At 36.0% G+C, this 20154-nt stretch overlaps 1 protein-coding gene across 1 annotated transcript; it reads left to right on the top strand.

Moving 5' to 3' along the window:
* The first annotated feature begins 4536 nt into the window (after positions 1-4536).
* On the top strand, positions 4537-10980 carry LOC145115235 (potassium transporter 7-like). The gene is made up of 10 exons (XM_079051483.1): positions 4537-5030; positions 6071-6299; positions 6423-6671; positions 6823-6873; positions 7640-7900; positions 7992-8044; positions 8188-8302; positions 9280-9534; positions 9611-10133; positions 10215-10980. The coding sequence occupies exons 1-10, from the start codon at positions 4725-4727 to the stop codon at positions 10780-10782; spliced, it is 2610 nt and encodes an 869-aa protein (XP_078907609.1). The 5' UTR covers positions 4537-4724; the 3' UTR covers positions 10783-10980.
* Positions 10981-20154: the final 9174 nt, after the last annotated feature.

A 20154-nucleotide genomic window follows, 5' to 3' on the forward strand; every position in this document is an offset into this window, starting at 1 on the left:
AGCATGCTATGAATCATTAGATTTAATAGTGTAAATACCTACGAAAGACGGCTTGATCTTCCCATCCTTGATAGCTTGCAGATATTCTAGGCAACTTCTTTTCCAATGCCCTATCTTGTGGCAGTGGTGGCACTCTGCCTCCTTAGGGTTAGAGTTGGGTTTAGCAGAACCAACTTTGGTTCCACTAGAAGAGGTACCATCTTGGGACTTTCCCTTGTGGTGGCTCTTTGAGGGGGCCTTCCTCTTCTTACCCTTCCCTTGCCCTATTGCCAAGACAGGGGCAGCAGTGGGAGTTGGAGTTGATGCAACAGACTTATCCTTGAGATTGCTCTCAGCAGTCCTTAACAAGCCTTGAAGCTTGCTCAAAGAGAACTCCTCCTTGTTCATGTGGTAGGTTATGCGAAACTGGCTATAGCAGGGAGGCAAGGAATGAAGGATGATATCGATTTCCAGCTCTTCATCAAAGTTCAGATTCAAGTTTAGCAGGCGATCGACATATCTCTGCATCTTTTGCAGATGAGCGGTAAGGGACTCTCCATTACCCATTTTGGTAGTGATCATCGAAGTGATGATCTCGTACCTTTCTTGCCTAGCGCTTTGGTGGTACCGGTCTAGCAGGTCTTGATGCATCTCATAGGGATACATGTCCTCATAGGACTTCTGGATTTCTGCAATCATAGTCGCCAGCATGATGCAATGGACTTTCGTGGCATCACGCTCGTGGGCCTCAAAAGTCGCGATCTCTTCAGTAGAGGAAGTGTTGATGTCAATCTCCTTTAGCTTCTCATCGAGGACATACTCTTTGTCCTCGTAGCGAGTGACCATTCGGATGTTACAGATCCAATCATTGAAATTGGACCCGTCAAAGATCACTCTCCCACACAAGTTCATGAGTGAGAACGAGCCAGAGGAAGTTGAACCGGAAGCGTTGTTGTTGACGTTCGACATCTGAAAAGGAAAAAGAACAAAGTTTGATTAGAAATGAATCCCCAATTAAACACCCAAATGAAAAATTAGGGCTAGGATCCAACAACATTATCTACAAATTAGAAGAGGGATGTCGTAATCTAACAAGTAAATAATTTGAAGGTAAGTGAATGACGATTCACTAATTTCCGCCATAAAAACAAATTAAAGCTAAATTTTAAATGTATTGAAAACTCCTAGATCTTTTGAGATTCATTGAACTTTTCAATGACATGTTTAAATCTCGATATGCCCCTCTAGTTTGTGACTGGGATGCCGAGGATCACAAAGCGGGTGTGAATAACCATGCAAATGTACATGGTGCCCTCATTGTTACAGTCACCTATTCGATGTGACGGTTAACCACACACGCTCCATCGAACTATGACAAACAATGAGTCACCCTTTGCCACCTTTGCTTAGAACCCAATTAATGTGCCGGTTAACCACACACGCTCCATTAACGTCTTAGCAAGGGTACAAAGTGTAATTTCATGGAATTGCATCAAATTCACTTTTGCCTAAAGTAACTAAGATTGAGAATTTTTGTAAAAACATTTAGTTACTTTTATAATTCATTATACTTATTAATGAGGAAGGGTTTTCCCTATCCTACACGTTCGGCTAACGACCCTCCACCAATCAAGGAAACGGTGGGTGAGAGTGGACACCCATTAAACAACCATTTTATAGGCCATAACCTTATACCCCCTTTATAGATCGGCTTCGTGAATGAGGCCTACTAACGGTAAGACTAGCATTTAAGTTATACATACATATATATATATATATATATATATATATATATATATATATATATATATATATATATATATATTAATCTTATAATATTATATATATGTAAAGTTTAATGACCGGATTCAAATAATCGGAATCGACGATTGTCGAAATAGACTCCATGGTAGCTTTTCCCGTTGCAAGATCGAGAACAACTAGTAGCTCTGTTAAACTCAGATGATAGAAGACGATGGTAAGAAATTTGAAAAAGAAAACACATTTTCTTATAAAAGGGTAAAAGAATACGACAAGCCGCTCTCGCGGAACGGAAAGGTTAGTGAAAAGACATCTCTTAATGACGTATGTAATGAGAAACACGATCCAGACTATACACTCCCCAAATTTAGGGATAAATGATTGATTTTGAGTCTTATGATGACATAAGGTCTCCGACCCCAAAGTCAGCCTCTGAGTTGGACACATGGAGCCCGCCCCTTCTTTACTGACCACCTATCCCGTGAGTGTACTATCCTGGGAATTTCCAATGGATATAAGCACCAAATCTTCATGTAAATGAGGATAATTAAAACATGTTCCAACTATCAAAAACATTTTCATCTGTCAATTTACAAGTTTCAATATACACCCAAAACCACATACTTACTCATTCGTCGGAGAGGTTTCGGGGAATACCCAAAATCGATCTAACCTTATCTCATTGTTGCAGCTACGCACGAAGATCAGACTAATGTCCACCTCTCCTTCAGACCTTGGATAAAAGCAGGTGCAACATGTTGCTAGAACCCGAGTCAGATAGTTGAATTCTACAGTGGGATTCTTAATCTAGTTAACAAGGTTTATAAACCCCAAGTTACGGGATGATCAGAAGCAAGTAATCAAACTAACAGTTTACGAGGTTAAGCCGTTTCACAGTTACAGTTATAGTACGAGACTCGACAAGCATGGTAACAAATGGTTATCGAGTTTAATAGTGATCAAAGGAAGGATCACCATAATTGTTATAAAAGTAAATTATATTACATGAATAGGTTTATACAATCGACAGGCTGGAAGCCAGTATAGAAAAGGAAGTCAGACTAACAATTGGTTTTTACTAACTAACCAGGTGAGTACATGTGAATTTCGAGTACATAGTAAAGTGATTGAATATTCGTGAATTGTGAAATTACTTGATTATAAATTTACGTCTATTAACTAGTTTTTTTGTTCGGAAAATAACCGAATTCACATTTCCTTTTCATAATTGTAATAGTTATTTTATCATAAAGTTTGAAAAAATATCACTTTATTTTTTTAGAATGGCTAATACACGCATCCATCAACTTACTCCCAAGAGTATACATTTTGTCTCCAGCGAGACTAGAACCCTCTCATTTGATTGAGTGATACCTTTATGTTAACTCCGTTGGATTAGTGTCTAAGTCCATAACTATTTTGGTATGTACTTGACCCGATTTTGAGCATGGTCCTTTTGGGTTGCCTTCACCATAGCAATATGTATGATGAATTAAGGAGAGAAAGGTTTAATTATGATTTATTAATATATTATAAGAATAATATATTAAAGGAGAAATCATATTGTTTAATTAATATTAGTCAAGAATTAATTAAGAATTAATTTTGTGGCTAAAAGAGATTAATTAAACTTAGGGGACTGGAATTGTAATTATAGGATAATTGCAATTGGGTTATGAATTACCTTGGAATAATAGGTTGGACGAATTCTATGGGGAAGCCCATTAGAAATCGTCCAAGGCATGTTCCAGAAGGGGTCCATGGGCTGCTTAGGGCTTAAGCAGTCAAATTAGGGTTTCCTTGTTAGATAACCCTAATTGCCTACCTATTTAAGGAGCCCCTAAGCCCCAAAAACGTGGGGAATGATTCCCTTAGGGTTTCTGGACGATTTTGGGCAGCCACTTCTCTTCTCCTCTTCATCTAATTGCTTAGTGGTGTTTGTGACTCCATTAGAGGTGCAACACTTGAGGCACTAAGCTTTCTGAAGCCAAGGAATTGATTGTTATTGCTACATAACAATCAGGGTAAGATCCAAACCCTAGTTTACATGTTTATTTGATTAATTGTATGCTAGATCTAAGGTTTATAAGTCTTGGAAGTTTATTGCATGTTCAAAGTAGAAAAACTAGATCCAAGCAATTAGGGTTGCATGAACACCATAGGATTGATGTTATGCTCAAAACCCATCAAACTCCTCATATGATTAGGCTATAAGTCATTTGGTAACACTTTGTTTAATCTTATTATTATTTTATGTTTCAAGATTATTGTAATTTATTGCTTGATATGCACATGATCACAAAAACAACATAGATTACCTTATAAACCTATTTAGTGTGTCAAAAAGTAGTTGATAAGCTAACTTATAAATTAACTATTTAAAAAGCTACTTAGAATAATTTTTCAAAAGCTTTTTAAACATTTTCGAATATATTTTAATTAATTATCAAACAAATATTTTTCTAAATATCATTTTATATATACTTTAACTATCTTATCAACTAGTTTTTACTAAACATTATTTTTCATTATATTTTTTTCATCAACTAGTTTATAAATTAATAGCTATCTTTTTCGGTTAAACTATAAAAATAGAAATAAACTGTAACTAATTTTTTAAAAAGCTAGTTACCAAACGCAACCCAATAAAAATAGAAATAAACCGTAACTAGCTTTTTAATAAGCTAATACCAAAATGTGGTCATTTTAGTTAGCAGCATAGAAGTTAGTATTCTAGTAATTAACTCTTTGCTTAATCTATAAAAAATTCAAAACACAACCATCAACCCAAGTCCCCTGATTTGACCCAATCGATACACCAGGCCTAAACTCCCCTGGATGTAAACGCGGAAAAGTCAATTGATCCAAGAACAACCATCAACCCAAGTCCCAAGAGTAAACAAAATCCTCTAAGTTTTGGTTCAATCAACTGCAAAAATGGAGTTGCAGCAGTCAGAGTATTCTCGTTGATCGCTTATGTTGCAATGGAAAGACATAAAAAGCAAGGCAAGAAGATGGTAGAAGAGGAGGAATCGCTGAGATTGAGTACAAGTAAGGGGAACGGGGGATTAAGTTCCATGGATTCAATTGAATCCTACCGGTGGGTGTTTCAAGACGAGGATGATTCGGTGGTCGATGATGATGGAGACGACGATTTGCCGTTACGGAATGGCATGGATTCGGAGGATGAAGATAATGCTGACCACAAGTTGATTCGGACTGGGCCGCAGATTGATTCATTGGATGTAGAAACTCTTGAGGTCTCAGGTGGTCAGAGGAATGATCTGGAGGTATGTTTATGGATTTCAAACTGTAGTGGTTTCGATCTTAGCTATTCCAACTAATCTTCGTTCTTATACTCCAACCGCTTGATTGGTATAACTTTGTTACTTTATTGAGAGGAACTTGTTAACTATAGTTGTTGTACTACAGTCGCAAACTTTAGCAGAAATTGGAAAATGTTGGCCTTACCTTAATATTCAAACCATATCTTGTTAGAATGGAGTGTGTAGGTATATCTCATATCCAATGATAAATATATTCAAGTGGTTTGGATGTAATGAATGCAATTGCTTTATGTTGAAGTTAAAGTGAAGTAAATCAAATAAAGTTTCCATAAGTAGCTGCTTTAAGACGTGAATGAACATACAAAACCCCTCTAGTATACCTGTAGTGCATTTATAGCTTAACTCATGCTCCTGAGACAAAGGTATAACCGTGTATAAGTTATGTGCAGTTGTCCAAGCATTCATATTTTTGGTAGAAGGGATAGTTGTATTCATTTGAAGAACTGCCAAATTAGTCAGGGGGTTTGGAGGAATCAGAACCTTTACATTAAATCAATGATGCAAATTGCAAAATACTTGTGTAGGTTTAGCTTCTAGGCTTCTAGCAATTATTAATCACTTCACCATGTTTGATTTTCTTGATGTTTATCTTCTGCATACCAAGAATAAGTTGAGATAAGAGGATAACTCAAGCTGACTTCAAAGCACTTTATCTCTTTTACTTGTTTTGTTTCATCATATTAGTGATCAATTGACCATCTCCTAATAGATTAAGGAATACTCAAGATTCTTATAGCATCATTACAGGACTAAGTTTTTGATCAATTTAAGCAGACAAATTGTAAAGGTTGTATTTAATTAACTTTCAAATATTCAGATTGCTATAATATGTTGGATTGGTACTCAGTTATCAAGAATATAAATTATTTTCTTTGATGGGCTATAGAAAACCATTCTATATGAAATCTGCAATTATTAAAAGGTTAATAACAAACCATGATGATCAGTCTCTGTGACTCTAAATCCTTAAATTGTATTTGCAGGATGTTACTTTTAGAAAGAGTGTTAAGCTGGCTTTTCAAACACTCGGGGTTGTTTTTGGGGATGTTGGAACAAGTCCACTGTATACTTTCAGTGTAATGTTCAGCAAGGCTCCAATAGAGGGAAATGAAGACATTATTGGAGCATTGTCCCTTGTTATATATAGCCTAATTTTGATCCCACTAATCAAGTATGTCCTCATTGTTCTTTTAGCAAATAACGATGGTGAAGGTAAGTTTTATAGACTAAATGAAAGAAATAGCAATGTACTTTGATATATATATATATATATATATATATATATATATATATATATATTTGTATTATAGCATGGAATTTTCATGTATGTTGCAGGTGGAACATTTGCATTATACTCACTTATATGTAGGCATGCTAAGGTGAGTCTACTCCCAAATCAGCCTGCTTCTGATACACGCATATCAAGCTTCAAGCTTAAGGTTCCATCTGCAGAACTTGAGAGATCATTGAGAATAAAGGAACGCCTTGAAGCTTCATTGGGACTTAAAAAGCTTCTTTTAATGTTGGTCCTTGCTGGCACTTCCATGGTCATAGCTGATGGGGTTGTTACCCCTGCAATGTCAGGTTTTTTTACAATTTTTCTTTTCTCTTTCAAAGATCTTGATACTTAATCTTTTTCAAGAAATGTTTTTGAATTTTAATCTTCTGTTTCAAAGATTCTGATACTTAAATCTTTGTTGAATTTTAATTGTTGGTATTAATTTTCGTTGTGCAGTAATGTCTGCAGTTCGTGGTTTAAAGGTTGGAGTTCCTTTGTTTGAGGAAGGTAATATGATACTACTACTATTACTTATGGTCCCAATAATAAAGAGCTAAAAAGGATTTCGGTAGTGTTTGGTATGCGATAATTGAAGAGGGAATGGAATGGAGCATTGAGTTGGAATGAAAAAACATGTTTGTTTGCCACAAGGGAATGGAATGGAGCATTCCCTCATGGAATGCAATTCCTTCTCCTTGGCTGATTCTCATTCCATGGGGGAGGTTTTTTTTTTCATTACTTGAATGAATGGAATGATATATTAGAATTACAAGTTGTTTTTATTTATATAATCGTCAACAATACTGATATTTTCAAAATTCAAAATTTCAATTAAATTGTTTTTTTTTTTTCCAAAAATATATAAGATTTCTGTATTTAGTTTTTTATATTTGCAAACATTTTTGTTTACATGATAAATATTTTTTTTCACTATTTGAAATACACATAGTACACATCTTAAACAGCATGAAGTATGTTTATATGCAACTTTATTTACCGATATATCTTTATTTGATTTAAGTTTATTATTTATAATTTATAAAACATGTTTGAATGACTCATTCCATTTCTTCAAGCCAACCAAACATGGCAATAGAATGTATGATCGATTCCATTACCTTGCTCATTCCATTACTTTGTTCATTCCATCCTTTGTGATTCCATTCCATCATACCAAACGTATCCTTGGCTATTGGTAATGTTATATTTTGAGCAGGATATTATGAAATCCTTTTGATTTGTTTTATTGTTTTGACTTTTGACTCTACTGCAGATCATGTGGTGATGATTTCAGTTGCATATCTTATTATTTTGTTCAGTGTACAAAAATTTGGAACAAGTAAGATTGGGCTTGCTATTGGGCCAGCCCTATTTGTATGGTTTTGCTCTCTTGGGGGCATTGGCATTTACAACCTTGTGAAATATGACAGCAGTGTCTTGAAGGCATTTAATCCTCTTCACATCTATTACTATTTCAAAAGGGACTCAACCAAAGCTTGGTACTCTCTAGGTGGATGCCTACTCTGTGCAACTGGTAAATCCTTATATACTCATTAATAGCAATCTACTTGTACCATATAAAATACAACATTTTTTCATTTTTTTTTTCTGGTTGTGTGCTTTAGGTTCAGAAGCAATGTTTGCAGATCTTTGCTACTTTTCTGTGACAGCTATCCAGGTAAGGCAGGCTGCAACATATTGGAATTATTAAGAGAGTTTTTTTTTTTTTTTTTTTTTTTAATATGATAAATAGTTGTGTAATTTTACATATTTTGTTATGTGGGTATATAATATTGTATATTGAATCTTAATATTTTACAGCTTATTTTTGCTTTCCTTGTACTTCCATGCCTTATGTTGGGTTACTTGGGTCAAGCTGCCTACCTGATGGATAACAACAGTGATGCACAACAGCCTTTCTTTTCTTCTATCCCATGTGAGCCTACTTTCTCTATTAACTTCTTCTTTCTGGCATTAAGGGGAGGTTTCTTTTTTTTTTTTCTTTTCCCTCTCAGTAAGTCCTGTATAGATAAAGTGACTAAATGGATAGTGATGTATGTTTAGATTTTAGATAAAGTATTATATACATAAAGACTGATTATTTTTTGGACTGAATGAACTTTCCAAATATAAGTAAATGACCATTATTTGAACCTTTTGCATAAAATTGACGGTAAATAACACATGGCTAGTATTTAAGACTCTTATAAATCACAGTTATTTTATAAATAATAACACAAATCTAATTATATTTAGTCACAATATGATTAATGTAAATCTTTTAATCATAATTTATCATCAAATCAAATTACTCATAATTCATAAGTATACCCATATATTTAATGTTCATTGAATTGAAAAAAAAAAAAAATCCATAAATTTGTAGTTGAATGAGTTAACTTTTTATGTATTCTGCTATAATTTTTTAATGCTTTTGCAATATATAGATTAAAAAAATTATAATTTTATATATATATATATATATATATATATATATATATATATATATTATGATTCATGCAATCATGTAAAAATGTTTTATAAACTTATAAGCGAGTTCAAAAGTATCAACTCATAACAAAGTAGAAATAATAACTTTTATATGCTTATAAATGCATAAAGAAGTGTATAATTATATCTATGTACTATGTAGAAATAATTATTAAAAAACCACAAAGGAAGAGAAGTTGGTAGTTGGTAGGAATAAAGAAAGGTGAATAGATAAAGGGTTAATGTCTTGATACATTAATCCAGGTTAAGTGGTGTCGAGATTAAGCTCATTAAGTCAAAAAGACAGTCTCTAAGTTAAAATGAATATATAGGTTATCAGATTAAGTAATTAAGTGATGTGTGTCTGTATGTGTATGGCTTATTGGCTTATTCTTGGTGTGTATTTTTGTGTTGTGGTTGCAGATGGTAGTTTCTGGCCAGTGTTCCTGATTGCTAATATTGCTGCATTGATTGCTTGTAGAACAATGACAACAGCAACTTTCTCATGTGTCAAACAGTCAATAGGCCTTGGTTGTTTTCCTCGCCTCAAAATCATCCACACTTCTCGCAAATTCATGGGCCAGATTTACATTCCAGTTATCAACTGGTTTCTCTTGGCTGCTGCCCTTCTTCTTGTCACTTTCATTGCAAGCACTGATGAGATTGGAAATGCATATGGTATATTTATCTTCAAAAAAATTTCACATCTCTCTTTAATTAATATAAATTTTATAATTATAAATAAATAATACAGGAGTTGCTGAGATTGGAGTGATGATGATGACCACTGTCTTGGTAATCCTTGTAATGCTTCTCATATGGCAGATCAACATCATTCTGGCCATGTCCTTTTCCGTCATTTTCCTTGGTTTGGAGTTTGTATTCTTGTCATCTGTTTTATGGGGCATCAGAGATGGAAGCTGGCTCATACTGGTGTTTGCTATGATCGTATTTTTCATAATGTATATATGGAATTATGGTAGCAAGCTGAAACACGAAACAGAAATGAAGAAAAAAATGTCAATGGATGTAATGCGTCAGTTGGGTAGTAACCTTGGAACTGTGAGAGCTCCTGGAATTGGATTGCTTTACAATGAGCTGGCAAATGGCATACCTACTATATTTGGACAGTTTCTTGCCACTCTGCCAGCTGTCCATTCCATGATTATCTTTGTCTGCATAAAATATGTCCCTGTTCCTTCTGTCCCTCCTACTGAGAGATTTCTTTTTCGCCGTGTCTGCCCTAAAAGCTACCACATTTTTCGTTGCATTGCCAGGTCAGCATCTTTCATTCAACCTTGTTGCATTGCCAGGTCAGCATCTATCTAACATGTACCCAATTATAAATATTTTGACAGATATGGGTACAAGGACATTCACAGAGAGAATCACCAGATATTCGAGCAGCTACTGATCGAAAGCCTGGAGAAGTTCATTCGGCGGGAAGCAAAGGAACGGTCATTGGAAAGTGACGGGGATGACGATTCCGATTCCGGTTCCAATTCCGATTCCGAGTCTAAACGGGTTCTCATTGATACAAATGGGAGTTTGTATTCACTAGGCGCCCCTCTCTTGTCCAAAAACCGAAACAAGGCCAAAACCATCACCGTAATCACGGAAGCAAGCACTTCGCGGCCACGTGAACCGGAAGCGGAAACGGAAAAGGATTCCGGTAGCAATTCCAATTCCGTTCAGGACAAGAGTCTAGAGAACGAGCTTGCGGTTTTACGTATGGCTAAGGAATCAGGGATAGTTTATCTTCTGGGGCATGTATCGATTAGGGCACGAAAAGATTCCTGGTTCATTAAGAAATTGGCCATAAATTATTTTTATGCTTTTTTGAGGAAAAATTGCAGGAGGGGGATTGCAACTTTAAGTGTGCCACACACACGTCTCATGGAGGTCGCCATCACTCACATGGTTTGATTCCAATTCTGTATTGTGCATTGTTTGCTAATTTGTTGTGTGTATTTTTTGGATAGGGTTAAGTTTTTCTTACTCAGTTCGTGTAACAAGTATAGGTTGTTTTGGAGATGATTTAGTTGTATTGAGGGGATAGAACCCAAAAAGAAAACATTGTCTTGGTATTTATTTTGAATATATGAAACATTATTGTTGTATTTAGTTTGGGGCAGAAATTAAGAAAGAATATTTTGATACGTGTCATAAAAGTTCAAATATAGAATGTTTGGATGACATTATTTATCATGTATTTGATGTTGTGGATATAAAAGAGTTTATACCATAAAGGAAATATAAATGTGCTCCCATATTTTAAGATTCTTTAATGTACATTAGAACAAAAAAAATATCAATTATGTGTATATTCTTAAAATGTTGAAATAGAATAACGTTCGGAAAAAAACTAGTATAAAACTAGAGATAAACTAGTTGGAAAATATAGAACGACAAAAAGAAAACATATTAAAGAGTGAATTAGAGGTTATAAAACAAAACACATAATATATTTTATTAATTTAAAGTGAAAGAGTAAATTATTAAAACCGTATATGTGGTTTGATTAAAATTATACTTTTAGTTTTTATTTATTTATTTATTTTCATTCGGATCATCTCTATGATATATTTTTTTTACAACTTTTGGCCCCGTTAAACATAAAAAGACTATTATACCATTGTATATTTCTTTTTTCATTTATTTATTTTCTTAGAATTATTTTTCTTAATACTTAATCAAGTTGGCCATACCTATCCACACATGACACTCATCATCACCATTGCCCTCACTCTAACGTAATCATTCTTGAACATCTTCTTTCTACCCTTTATTAGTTCGGACAAACACATAAATCTAACAAACACATAGCACCGACAAACACCACATGCCACCATCATCCACCATAACACCTAACACCACCACCACTACCGTCATCCCCTTCTTCTTTCTAACCCATTCATGGACACCTGCAATGTCTCTTCTCTACCAATCATCACCTCCTTCAACCACCACCTCTCACCTCGGTAACCACCACAGACACCCAATCAAATGAAACCAAAACCAAAAGCAAACTTGACGAAAATAGCCATAATAACAAATATAAAAAGAAATATCTAGTAAGGACAAATTAGTTTTTTTATGAATGGCTAATGGTTATGATGAAAATAGGGAAAATGACTCTGGAGGGTAACTAACTGTTGAGTTTGTACTCATTTGGTCAATTTCCTTTTTTTTTTGTACCCAATATACCATCGAACTTGTTATTTGTGTTCACCATAACCCTTTTGACAGGAAAAGGGTTACGAGGAACACAAACAACAAATTCGATGATATATTGGGTACAAAAAAAGGAAATGGACAAAATGTGAACAAATTCAACAGTTAGTTATCTTCGAAAGTCATTTTCTCATAAAAATAATAACAAAAAATATCATAAAGATGGTATCAGTACATTAGAAAAGATAGAGATTCGACTTTTTGACCCAACCACAAAAATAATATAAATATAAAAATGATAATAATAATAATAACTAATAAGGACTAAACATGTAATTTAATGAAGGGATAATGTCACTGTAGCACATGGAACTTTCTTCAATTGGCTAATTTGGTCCTTAAAGTTTTTTTTGGTACATAAGGCCAGTAAACTCGTAAGTGACCTTTTAATGACACCATTTTATCAAGTTTTAGAAGGTTTCCCGGTTACAATGCTTATGTGGCACGCTGATGTGTCCAATAAGCTTACGTGGGAAGCTTATGTGTCGAAGAAGTCCAGTTGTCGATATAGGCTTATTAATTCAAACCCTCATTCGGACCTCCATTAAATCTTTACTTACCCTTCTCTGAAAAGTCAAAGACTTCCCCCTCCCCGACTATTTCCGTCCTGAAGAAGAATGTCTCCGAGCTCATCGACGTCAAGGAATCAACTACAAGTCACTCATGTTCAGTCGCAAGAAGGGGTAAAGGTTTGTGATTGTGTCGTTCCAGCTAAAGAACGAACCTGTTGGAAGATAACAAACCCTGGGAGGCGATTCTGGAATTGTCAAAACAGTATGGTAGGTCCCGATTCTCCTGATTTTGATAAGTTAGTATTTTATGGTTTGATGTGTTGTTTCTTTCTGTAAAGACGATAATGGTGTATTTGTAATTTTGTTTCATCTGTTAAAAACCCTAATTTTATTTGCTTCTTGACGATCACTGTGAATAAAACCCATTTCGTTGGTACATTAAAGGTAGCTGATTTGTGATTGTCAATCAAACCCTAATTTTATTGGCTTTTTATAGACTAGGTTGAGGAAATGTAGCTTCTTTGAATGGAAAGATGAAGAACAGGCAGACGGGTACTACAAAAACCTGCTATATTCTCTGAAGCAGAAACTGGATGCCAAATAGGAACTGTCTGAGATGAACAATTTGAGGAGAAGGATTGCTGAAGTGGAGTTTCTGCTGTCACAGGAGCAGTATAAGGTGGCAAAGAGTGAGAAAGAAGTTCATGATGCAAGGAAGGCAATAGGCAGGTACAGGATGATAGTTGCCTTGTTGTTTGCTTGCTTGGCCCTATGTGTTTTGAAATTAGGGGGTGATTGTAGTTAGTTAGGTTGGTTAGTGTAAGCTTTTGTTTTTTGGGATTCCTTGTATTTTTTGTAAAGGCAGACTAGAAAGTCAGTAATGATGGGCATTTTGTATGTATTGAAGCTGCTTTTAGTTATAAGTTGGGGTTATCAACCTTGATGTGTTGATGTTGTAAGGTGGTAAGTCCCTAATGAAAGGGCATATGATAAGTAATGTAAAAAAATATTCAAAGTCCCAATTGTAGGGCATTTTGTATAATCAGATGTTGATGTTAATCAAACATATGCATGACCTGTATTCCCAACAAATATATTTAATTAGATTGGTTGTTGTGCATGTTTTAAATTTGGGAACAAATGAGGAAGTGGTCCATGTGGAAGTACACTATGTGTATGGGGACCATTTGTAGTCAGTGGGTGTTTTAATAATGAAAAAATGGGACCTGTGAAGCCATTATAGAACCATATCCGGGACCATATAAAACATTCCCATGCATGCACATTATTCCAATTTTTTCCATGCATAAATATTCAAAGCCAAATGTCATGATTTTACTTAAAAAGGCAACATACTTTCATACTTCATGTCATACATAAATAAATGACCAACATACCCTTTTGTCATACATAAATAAATGACCAACATACCCTTTTCTGTCATACATAAATAAATGACCAAAATACCCTTTTTTGTCATACATACTTAAATGACCAAAATACCCTTTTCTTTCATACATACTTAAATGACCAAAATACCCTTTTCTTTCATACATACTTAAATATAAATTACCATCATCCTATTACATAAACTTTAAATATAAATTACCATCATCCTATTACATAAACTTTAAATCCAAATTACCATCATCCTATTACATAAACTTTAAATCCAAATTACAATAAACACTAATCAATTACAAGAGCTTTTCCCTTCGAATTTCCTGGATCATCAACACCACTAATTGTTTTGCCTAATTTCAGCTTCAATATTCTCTCTGACTTTCTTCTCCTTATCCTCTTCAAAATCTCTGAAATTGGCCTAACACTTACCTGCTGAACCTGGATAACAGGAGCAACCTCCTGAACATTAACATTATCAACTTGGATAACAGGATCAACCTCTTCAACCTCCTGAACATTAACATTATCAACTTGGATAACAGGATCAACCTCCTTAGCCTCCTCATCTTGAACAGCTTCCTCATATTGAACAGCTTCCTCAACCACAACAACTTCCTCAACCACATCAGCTTCCTCACCCACAACACCCTCATCACCTTCATAACATCTAGGTGGAGTAAATTGCAGATAATGACTAAAATCCCCTGCACTACTGGATTCAACATCAGTAGGAGTAACTTGCATATCATTTTGAGTAGTATCCATCTCAATTGGAGTCATTTCAACCTCTTGTTGTTGTTGTGGTTCACTTGTACTACCCTATATGGCATGATATAATTATGTTAGTAACAAATCATATGTAAATAAATTTAAATTTTAAATGGTTTTACCTGTCCTGCATTTTGCTTCACACAAACTTTTTGTTTCTTCTGTTTCTTCACATTTAACTATTGGGGCCTTCTCTGTGGACAAGTGGCCTTGTTATGACCTATCTCCTTGCAAATACTACATCTGATTTTCTTTCCAGCCTTAGAAACCCTGTGTGTTCCTGTATTCTCTGTAGTGGATTTCTTCCTCTTAGTAGCTGGCCTACCAGGCATCCTTCTATTAATAGGAGGCAATGATGGAGTATAGTTTGTCTCTGCCACATGTCACTGCTATTCATGGGAGCAATTCTGTAATTGTATGCCTTCCTAAATGTGGTTGTGCTAAACATGTGTTGGGTTTAGGTACAACAAATAAACTAGAAAACAATTCCTAAGTTCATATGCAACCTACTTTGGATCTATGTTTTAACTATTGAACATACAACTTTGAATTGCAAAACAAGAACCCTAGAGGAGAGAGGCTAATTTCGAAATTAACAAACTAGGGTTTAGGGTTTACATACCTTTCAATTGTTATAGCAAACAATTGATATTCCCTTGATCTTGATCTTGATCTTCTTGGAAGCTTTAGCACCACAAGTGTAATGCCTCTAATGGAATCACACCCAATGACTAGCAAGAAGGAAAGTAGAAGAAGAGAGAGGGGAGGGAGTATGCAAAATCTCGGCCTTAGGGTTTCTTCAAAAGAAAGAGTGACCAAAAACATGAACCAGGAGGCTTCTTATATAGCTGAGGGATCTAGGGTTTAAGGGAAACCCTAGTTATCCTTTGCTTAGGGCCTAAGCAAACCCAAGGGCCTTATCCAAGCCCCTATGGACGAAATTATTAGGGTTTCCCCTAAAGATTTCGTCCACCCTCTTCCAAGGGGGTTTCTAGAGCCTTCCACTCAACTATTAGATAACTGCAAACTAGTCCCTGCACCTTATAATTAATTCTTTTAACCCCAAAATCAATTCTGATTAATTTCTGGCTAACAGTTAATTAAACATAATGATTTCTAATTAATATGTTAATCCATTAACATATTAATAAATCATTTATATATATATATATATTAATTTATTAACCTTATAAATTAATATCTCTCCTTTCATAATTTCCTTGTCCAGTTGCTAGGTTGAGGGCAACCCAAAAGGACTGTGCTGCTATCAATTCAAGTACATACCAATTATAGTTATGGGCTTAGACACCTAATCCAACAGTCTCCCACTTGGATAAGTCTGTAACTATAATTGCTAGTATGCCTTCTAAATTTGACCAGCAAATTGTAGCTTCCAAAAAGTTGCTGCCGAACTCTGACCCAGTCAGTTACGTGTCCTAAGATAAGTGATCATATAACCCTTCGTTCTGCTTGATATCCCCAGACAAAAGACATGGAATGTAATCAATCTGTTTGTCCAGAATCTATGTTTCCCGATTCCTGATTTGTGATGATGTAGGACTTCTAATCGAACACATCAATTTAGTCCTGGCTGGGCCCAGCACATAAGTCAACACCAAATCATCGAGGGGCCCACAGATATCGCTTTTCCTGTTAGGGCAAAAGGAACGAATAAACGTTGACTCATATGCTTGTATCTTTTACTCATCAAATTATGCATGACAATACGTTTTATAACACCAAGTTACTGATGCGTTTTCGTATCACCAATGCACAACCGACTTGTAAATTACAACTCATATATCTTCGTTTCAAGATTATAAGATATTATCGTCTCAGTATTACTCGTGATGAATTCCATGAAGTAATACTCTGAGCGAGGGTTTATCCAATACTCAAATCTCAATTTCTGAGTACTCATGAACGTTGCAGCAATTCTATTGCCATGTCTATCCTTAGACAATTTGCAATCCAATTCATGACAGTCTTAATTCACTACTTACTTCCAAGAGTACGAGCGACTGTGGAGTTTGAATAATCTCATTATTCAGGAAGTAAAACATGCAAAATATGAAACACAATAATAAACAATTGACAAAAGGTAGTAGCCAAACTTATAAATAATACTTTATTATTTAATCACCAAAAGTCAATTACATTTACTTTGTTACAAGTTTCAAAAACTAATCTAACTACTAAAACTAATATCATCTTTCAGTCCTATGCTCCGAGCATGCTGAATATGCTTAGCCCTACTCAGACCCTTTGTGAGGGGATCTGCTGGGTTATCTTCAGATGACACCCTCTTTACTATAAGATGGCCTTCTTCAACTCTATGTCTAATGAAATGGTACTTTCTGTCGATATGTCTGGTCTTACCATGATCTCTCGGTTCCTTTGTCAAGGCAACCGCTCCTTCATTATCGCAGAACAGTTCCATAGGCTCCTGGATGGTTGGAACAACTCCGAGATCCCCGATGAAGTTCCTCAACCAAGCTGCTTCTTTCGACGCTTCACTTGCTGCAATGTACTCTGATTCACAAGTAGAATCAGCCACCGTATTTTGCTTGGAACTCTTCCAAGTAACTGCTCCTCCATTCAGTAAAAATACCCAGCCCGACTGAGAACGGAAGTTATCTCTATCCGTCTGAAAGCTGGCATCACTGTAACCATCTACTCTCAAAGTATCACTGCCACCAAGCACAAGAACCCAGTCCTTTGTCCTTCGCAAATACTTGAGTATATTCTTAACTGCTATCCAATGAGCTCTACCTGGGTTTCCCTGATAGCGACTGACCATGCTCAAAGCAAATGCCACATCAGGGCGAGTACATGTCATAGCGTACATGATCGATCCGACAGCGGAAGCATAAGGTACACGACTCATGTCATCTATTTCAACATCTGTACTCGGGCATTGAGTCTTACTCAATTTGGTATTGCTCTGGATAGGTAGCTCTCCCTTCTTGGAATTTTCCATACTAAACCTCTTTAGTACCTTATCCAAGTATGTGCTCTGACTAAGTCCAATTAGTCTCTTCTTTCTATCTCTCAATATTCTAATCCTAAGAATATAGGCAGCTTCTCCAAGGTCTTTCATGGCAAAACACTTTCCAAGCTAAGACTTAACTTCTTTCAAGGTTGGAACGTCGTTACCAATGAGTAATATGTCATCGACATACAACACCAGAATCCCACTAGCCTTGATATACACATAGAACTCATCTTCACTTCTAGAGAAACCAAACTCTTTGACTATCTCATGGAAGCAAAGATTCCAACTGCGAGATGCTTGTTTCAATCCATAAATGGATTTCTCAAGCTTGCACACTCTATTGGGGAACTTTGCATCAACAAAACCCTCTGGCTGAATCATGTAAACATCTTCAGCCAACTTCCCATTAAGGAAAGCAGTTTTGACATCCATCTGCCAGATTTCATAATCATGAAAGGCAGCTATGGCGAGCAATATCCTAATAGATTTAATCTTAGCCACTGGCGAGAAGGTCTCATCATAGTCAACCCCTGGGGTTTGAGTGAAACCTTTTGCAACCAGTCGAGCCTTGAATGTGTGCACATTTCCATCCATGTCTGTCTTCTTCTTGAAGATCCATTTGCACCCAACTGTCTTACGACCTGGTGCACTATCAACCAAATTCCAAACTTGGTTGTCATACATGGACTTAATCTCGCTGTCCATTGCCTCTTTCCACTTGGAAGCCTCTGGGCCTGCCATTGCTTCCTTATAAGTGACTGGTTCATCTAAGTTTACCAGTGTTCTGTCACTTATGAATGTGTCACCATCTGAAGTAATATGAAAACCATACAACTCAGGTGGCACACTCACCCTAGTGGATCTTCTAAGAGGTAATGAGTTATCGATTGGTTCAACAGGAACTGTTTCCTCTGGTTGAGTGCTAGTGTCATCTAAGGTTCCTTCATTGGTTGACTCTTGAATTTCTTCAAGGTCAATAGTGCTCCCACTGTCCTCTTTGAATATGAGCTCTCTTTTAAGAAAGACTCCTCTTCGTGCTACAAAGACCACGTTCTCACTAGGCCTGTAGAACAAATATCCAAATGACTGCTTTGGGTAACCAATGAAAACACATTTCTCACTTCTAGCTGCTAGCTTGTCGTGAGTCTCTCGTCTTACGAAAGCTTCACAACCCCAGACTTTAATATGTGCTAACGAGGGAACTTTCCCTGTCCACATTTCGTGAGGTGTTTTGGCAACCTTCTTTGTAGGGACAAGATTGAGGATGTGGGCGGCTGTCTCTAAGGCATACCCCCAGAAGTGAATGGGAAGCGAAGCCCGACTCATCATAGAACGAACCATGTCTAACAAGGTTCGATTACGCCTCTCAGCTACACCATTTAACTGTGGTGTCCTAGGAGGAGTCAATTGTGAGACTATCCCACATTCTTTCAGATAGTCGTTAAACTCGATACTAAGATACTCCCCGCCTCTATCGGATCTAAGTATCTTTATCTTTCTACCTAATTGATTTTCGACTTCATGCTTAAACTCTTTGAACTTTTCAAAAGTTTCTGACTTATGCTTGATCAAGTAGATATATCCATATCTGCTATAATCGTCAGTGAAAGTCACATAGAATCGATTAGCATCTCTTGTAGTTGATCTGAAGGGCCCACACACATCCGTGTGTATGAGATCCAACAGACCTTCACCTCTTTCACAAGACCCTGTGAATGGTGATTTTGTCATCTTTCCCAAAAGACAAGATTCACACATATCATCTGACTTTAGGTCAAATGATTCCAACACTCCATCCTTTTGGAGTTGGGCTATGCGTTTCTTGTTAATGTGTCCAAGACGACAATGCCACAAGCATGCCTTGTCTACACTATTAGACAAGTCAATATTAAGTACACTATTTCCTAGGCTATCAACACAAGTCACTGTTTCATACACACCATTACAAGGTAAAGCTTCAAACATAAAAACACCATTCTTATAAACAGAAATTGAACCATTCAAATCATTAAAAGAATATGTAAAACCTTGTCTGAACAATGCATGAAATGAAATAATGTTTCTCGTCATCTCAGACGAATAGCAACAATTTATTAAATCTAATCTAACATCATTACTAAGCAGAAGCTGATAAACTCCGATCTTGGTTACTGGTGAAGACTTTCTGTTTCTCATGATCAGGTTTATCCTTCCTCGCTCTATCTCCTCACTTTCCTTTAGACCCTGCAAATCAGAACAGATATGAAAACCACATCCTGTATCAAGGACCCATGAACGAGAAGATAATGAGTTATTAGCAGAAATAGTGTAAATACCTGCCGAAGATGGCTTCACTTTGCCATCCTTGATATCTTGCAGATATTGTGGGCAAGATCTCTTCCAATG

This window comes from Lactuca virosa, chromosome 5 (assembly GCF_052849685.1).
Source record: "Lactuca virosa cultivar CGN04683 chromosome 5, Lactuca_virosa_CGN04683_v6, whole genome shotgun sequence".
Classification (NCBI taxonomy): domain Eukaryota; kingdom Viridiplantae; phylum Streptophyta; class Magnoliopsida; order Asterales; family Asteraceae; genus Lactuca; species Lactuca virosa.

What these genes read in the sequence shown, in the direction of transcription:
- LOC145115235 (XM_079051483.1), top strand. Translation starts at nt 4,725, where the DNA reads ATGGAAAGACATAAAAAGCAAGGCAAGAAGATGGTAGAAGAGGAGGAA. An exon ending in AGCAAATAACGATGGTGAAG is followed by an intron (nt 6,300 to 6,422) that starts GTAAGTTTTATA and finishes TGTATGTTGCAG; the next exon opens with GTGGAACATTTGCATTATAC. An exon ending in ATTTTTCGTTGCATTGCCAG is followed by an intron (nt 10,134 to 10,214) that starts GTCAGCATCTTT and finishes ATATTTTGACAG; the next exon opens with ATATGGGTACAAGGACATTC.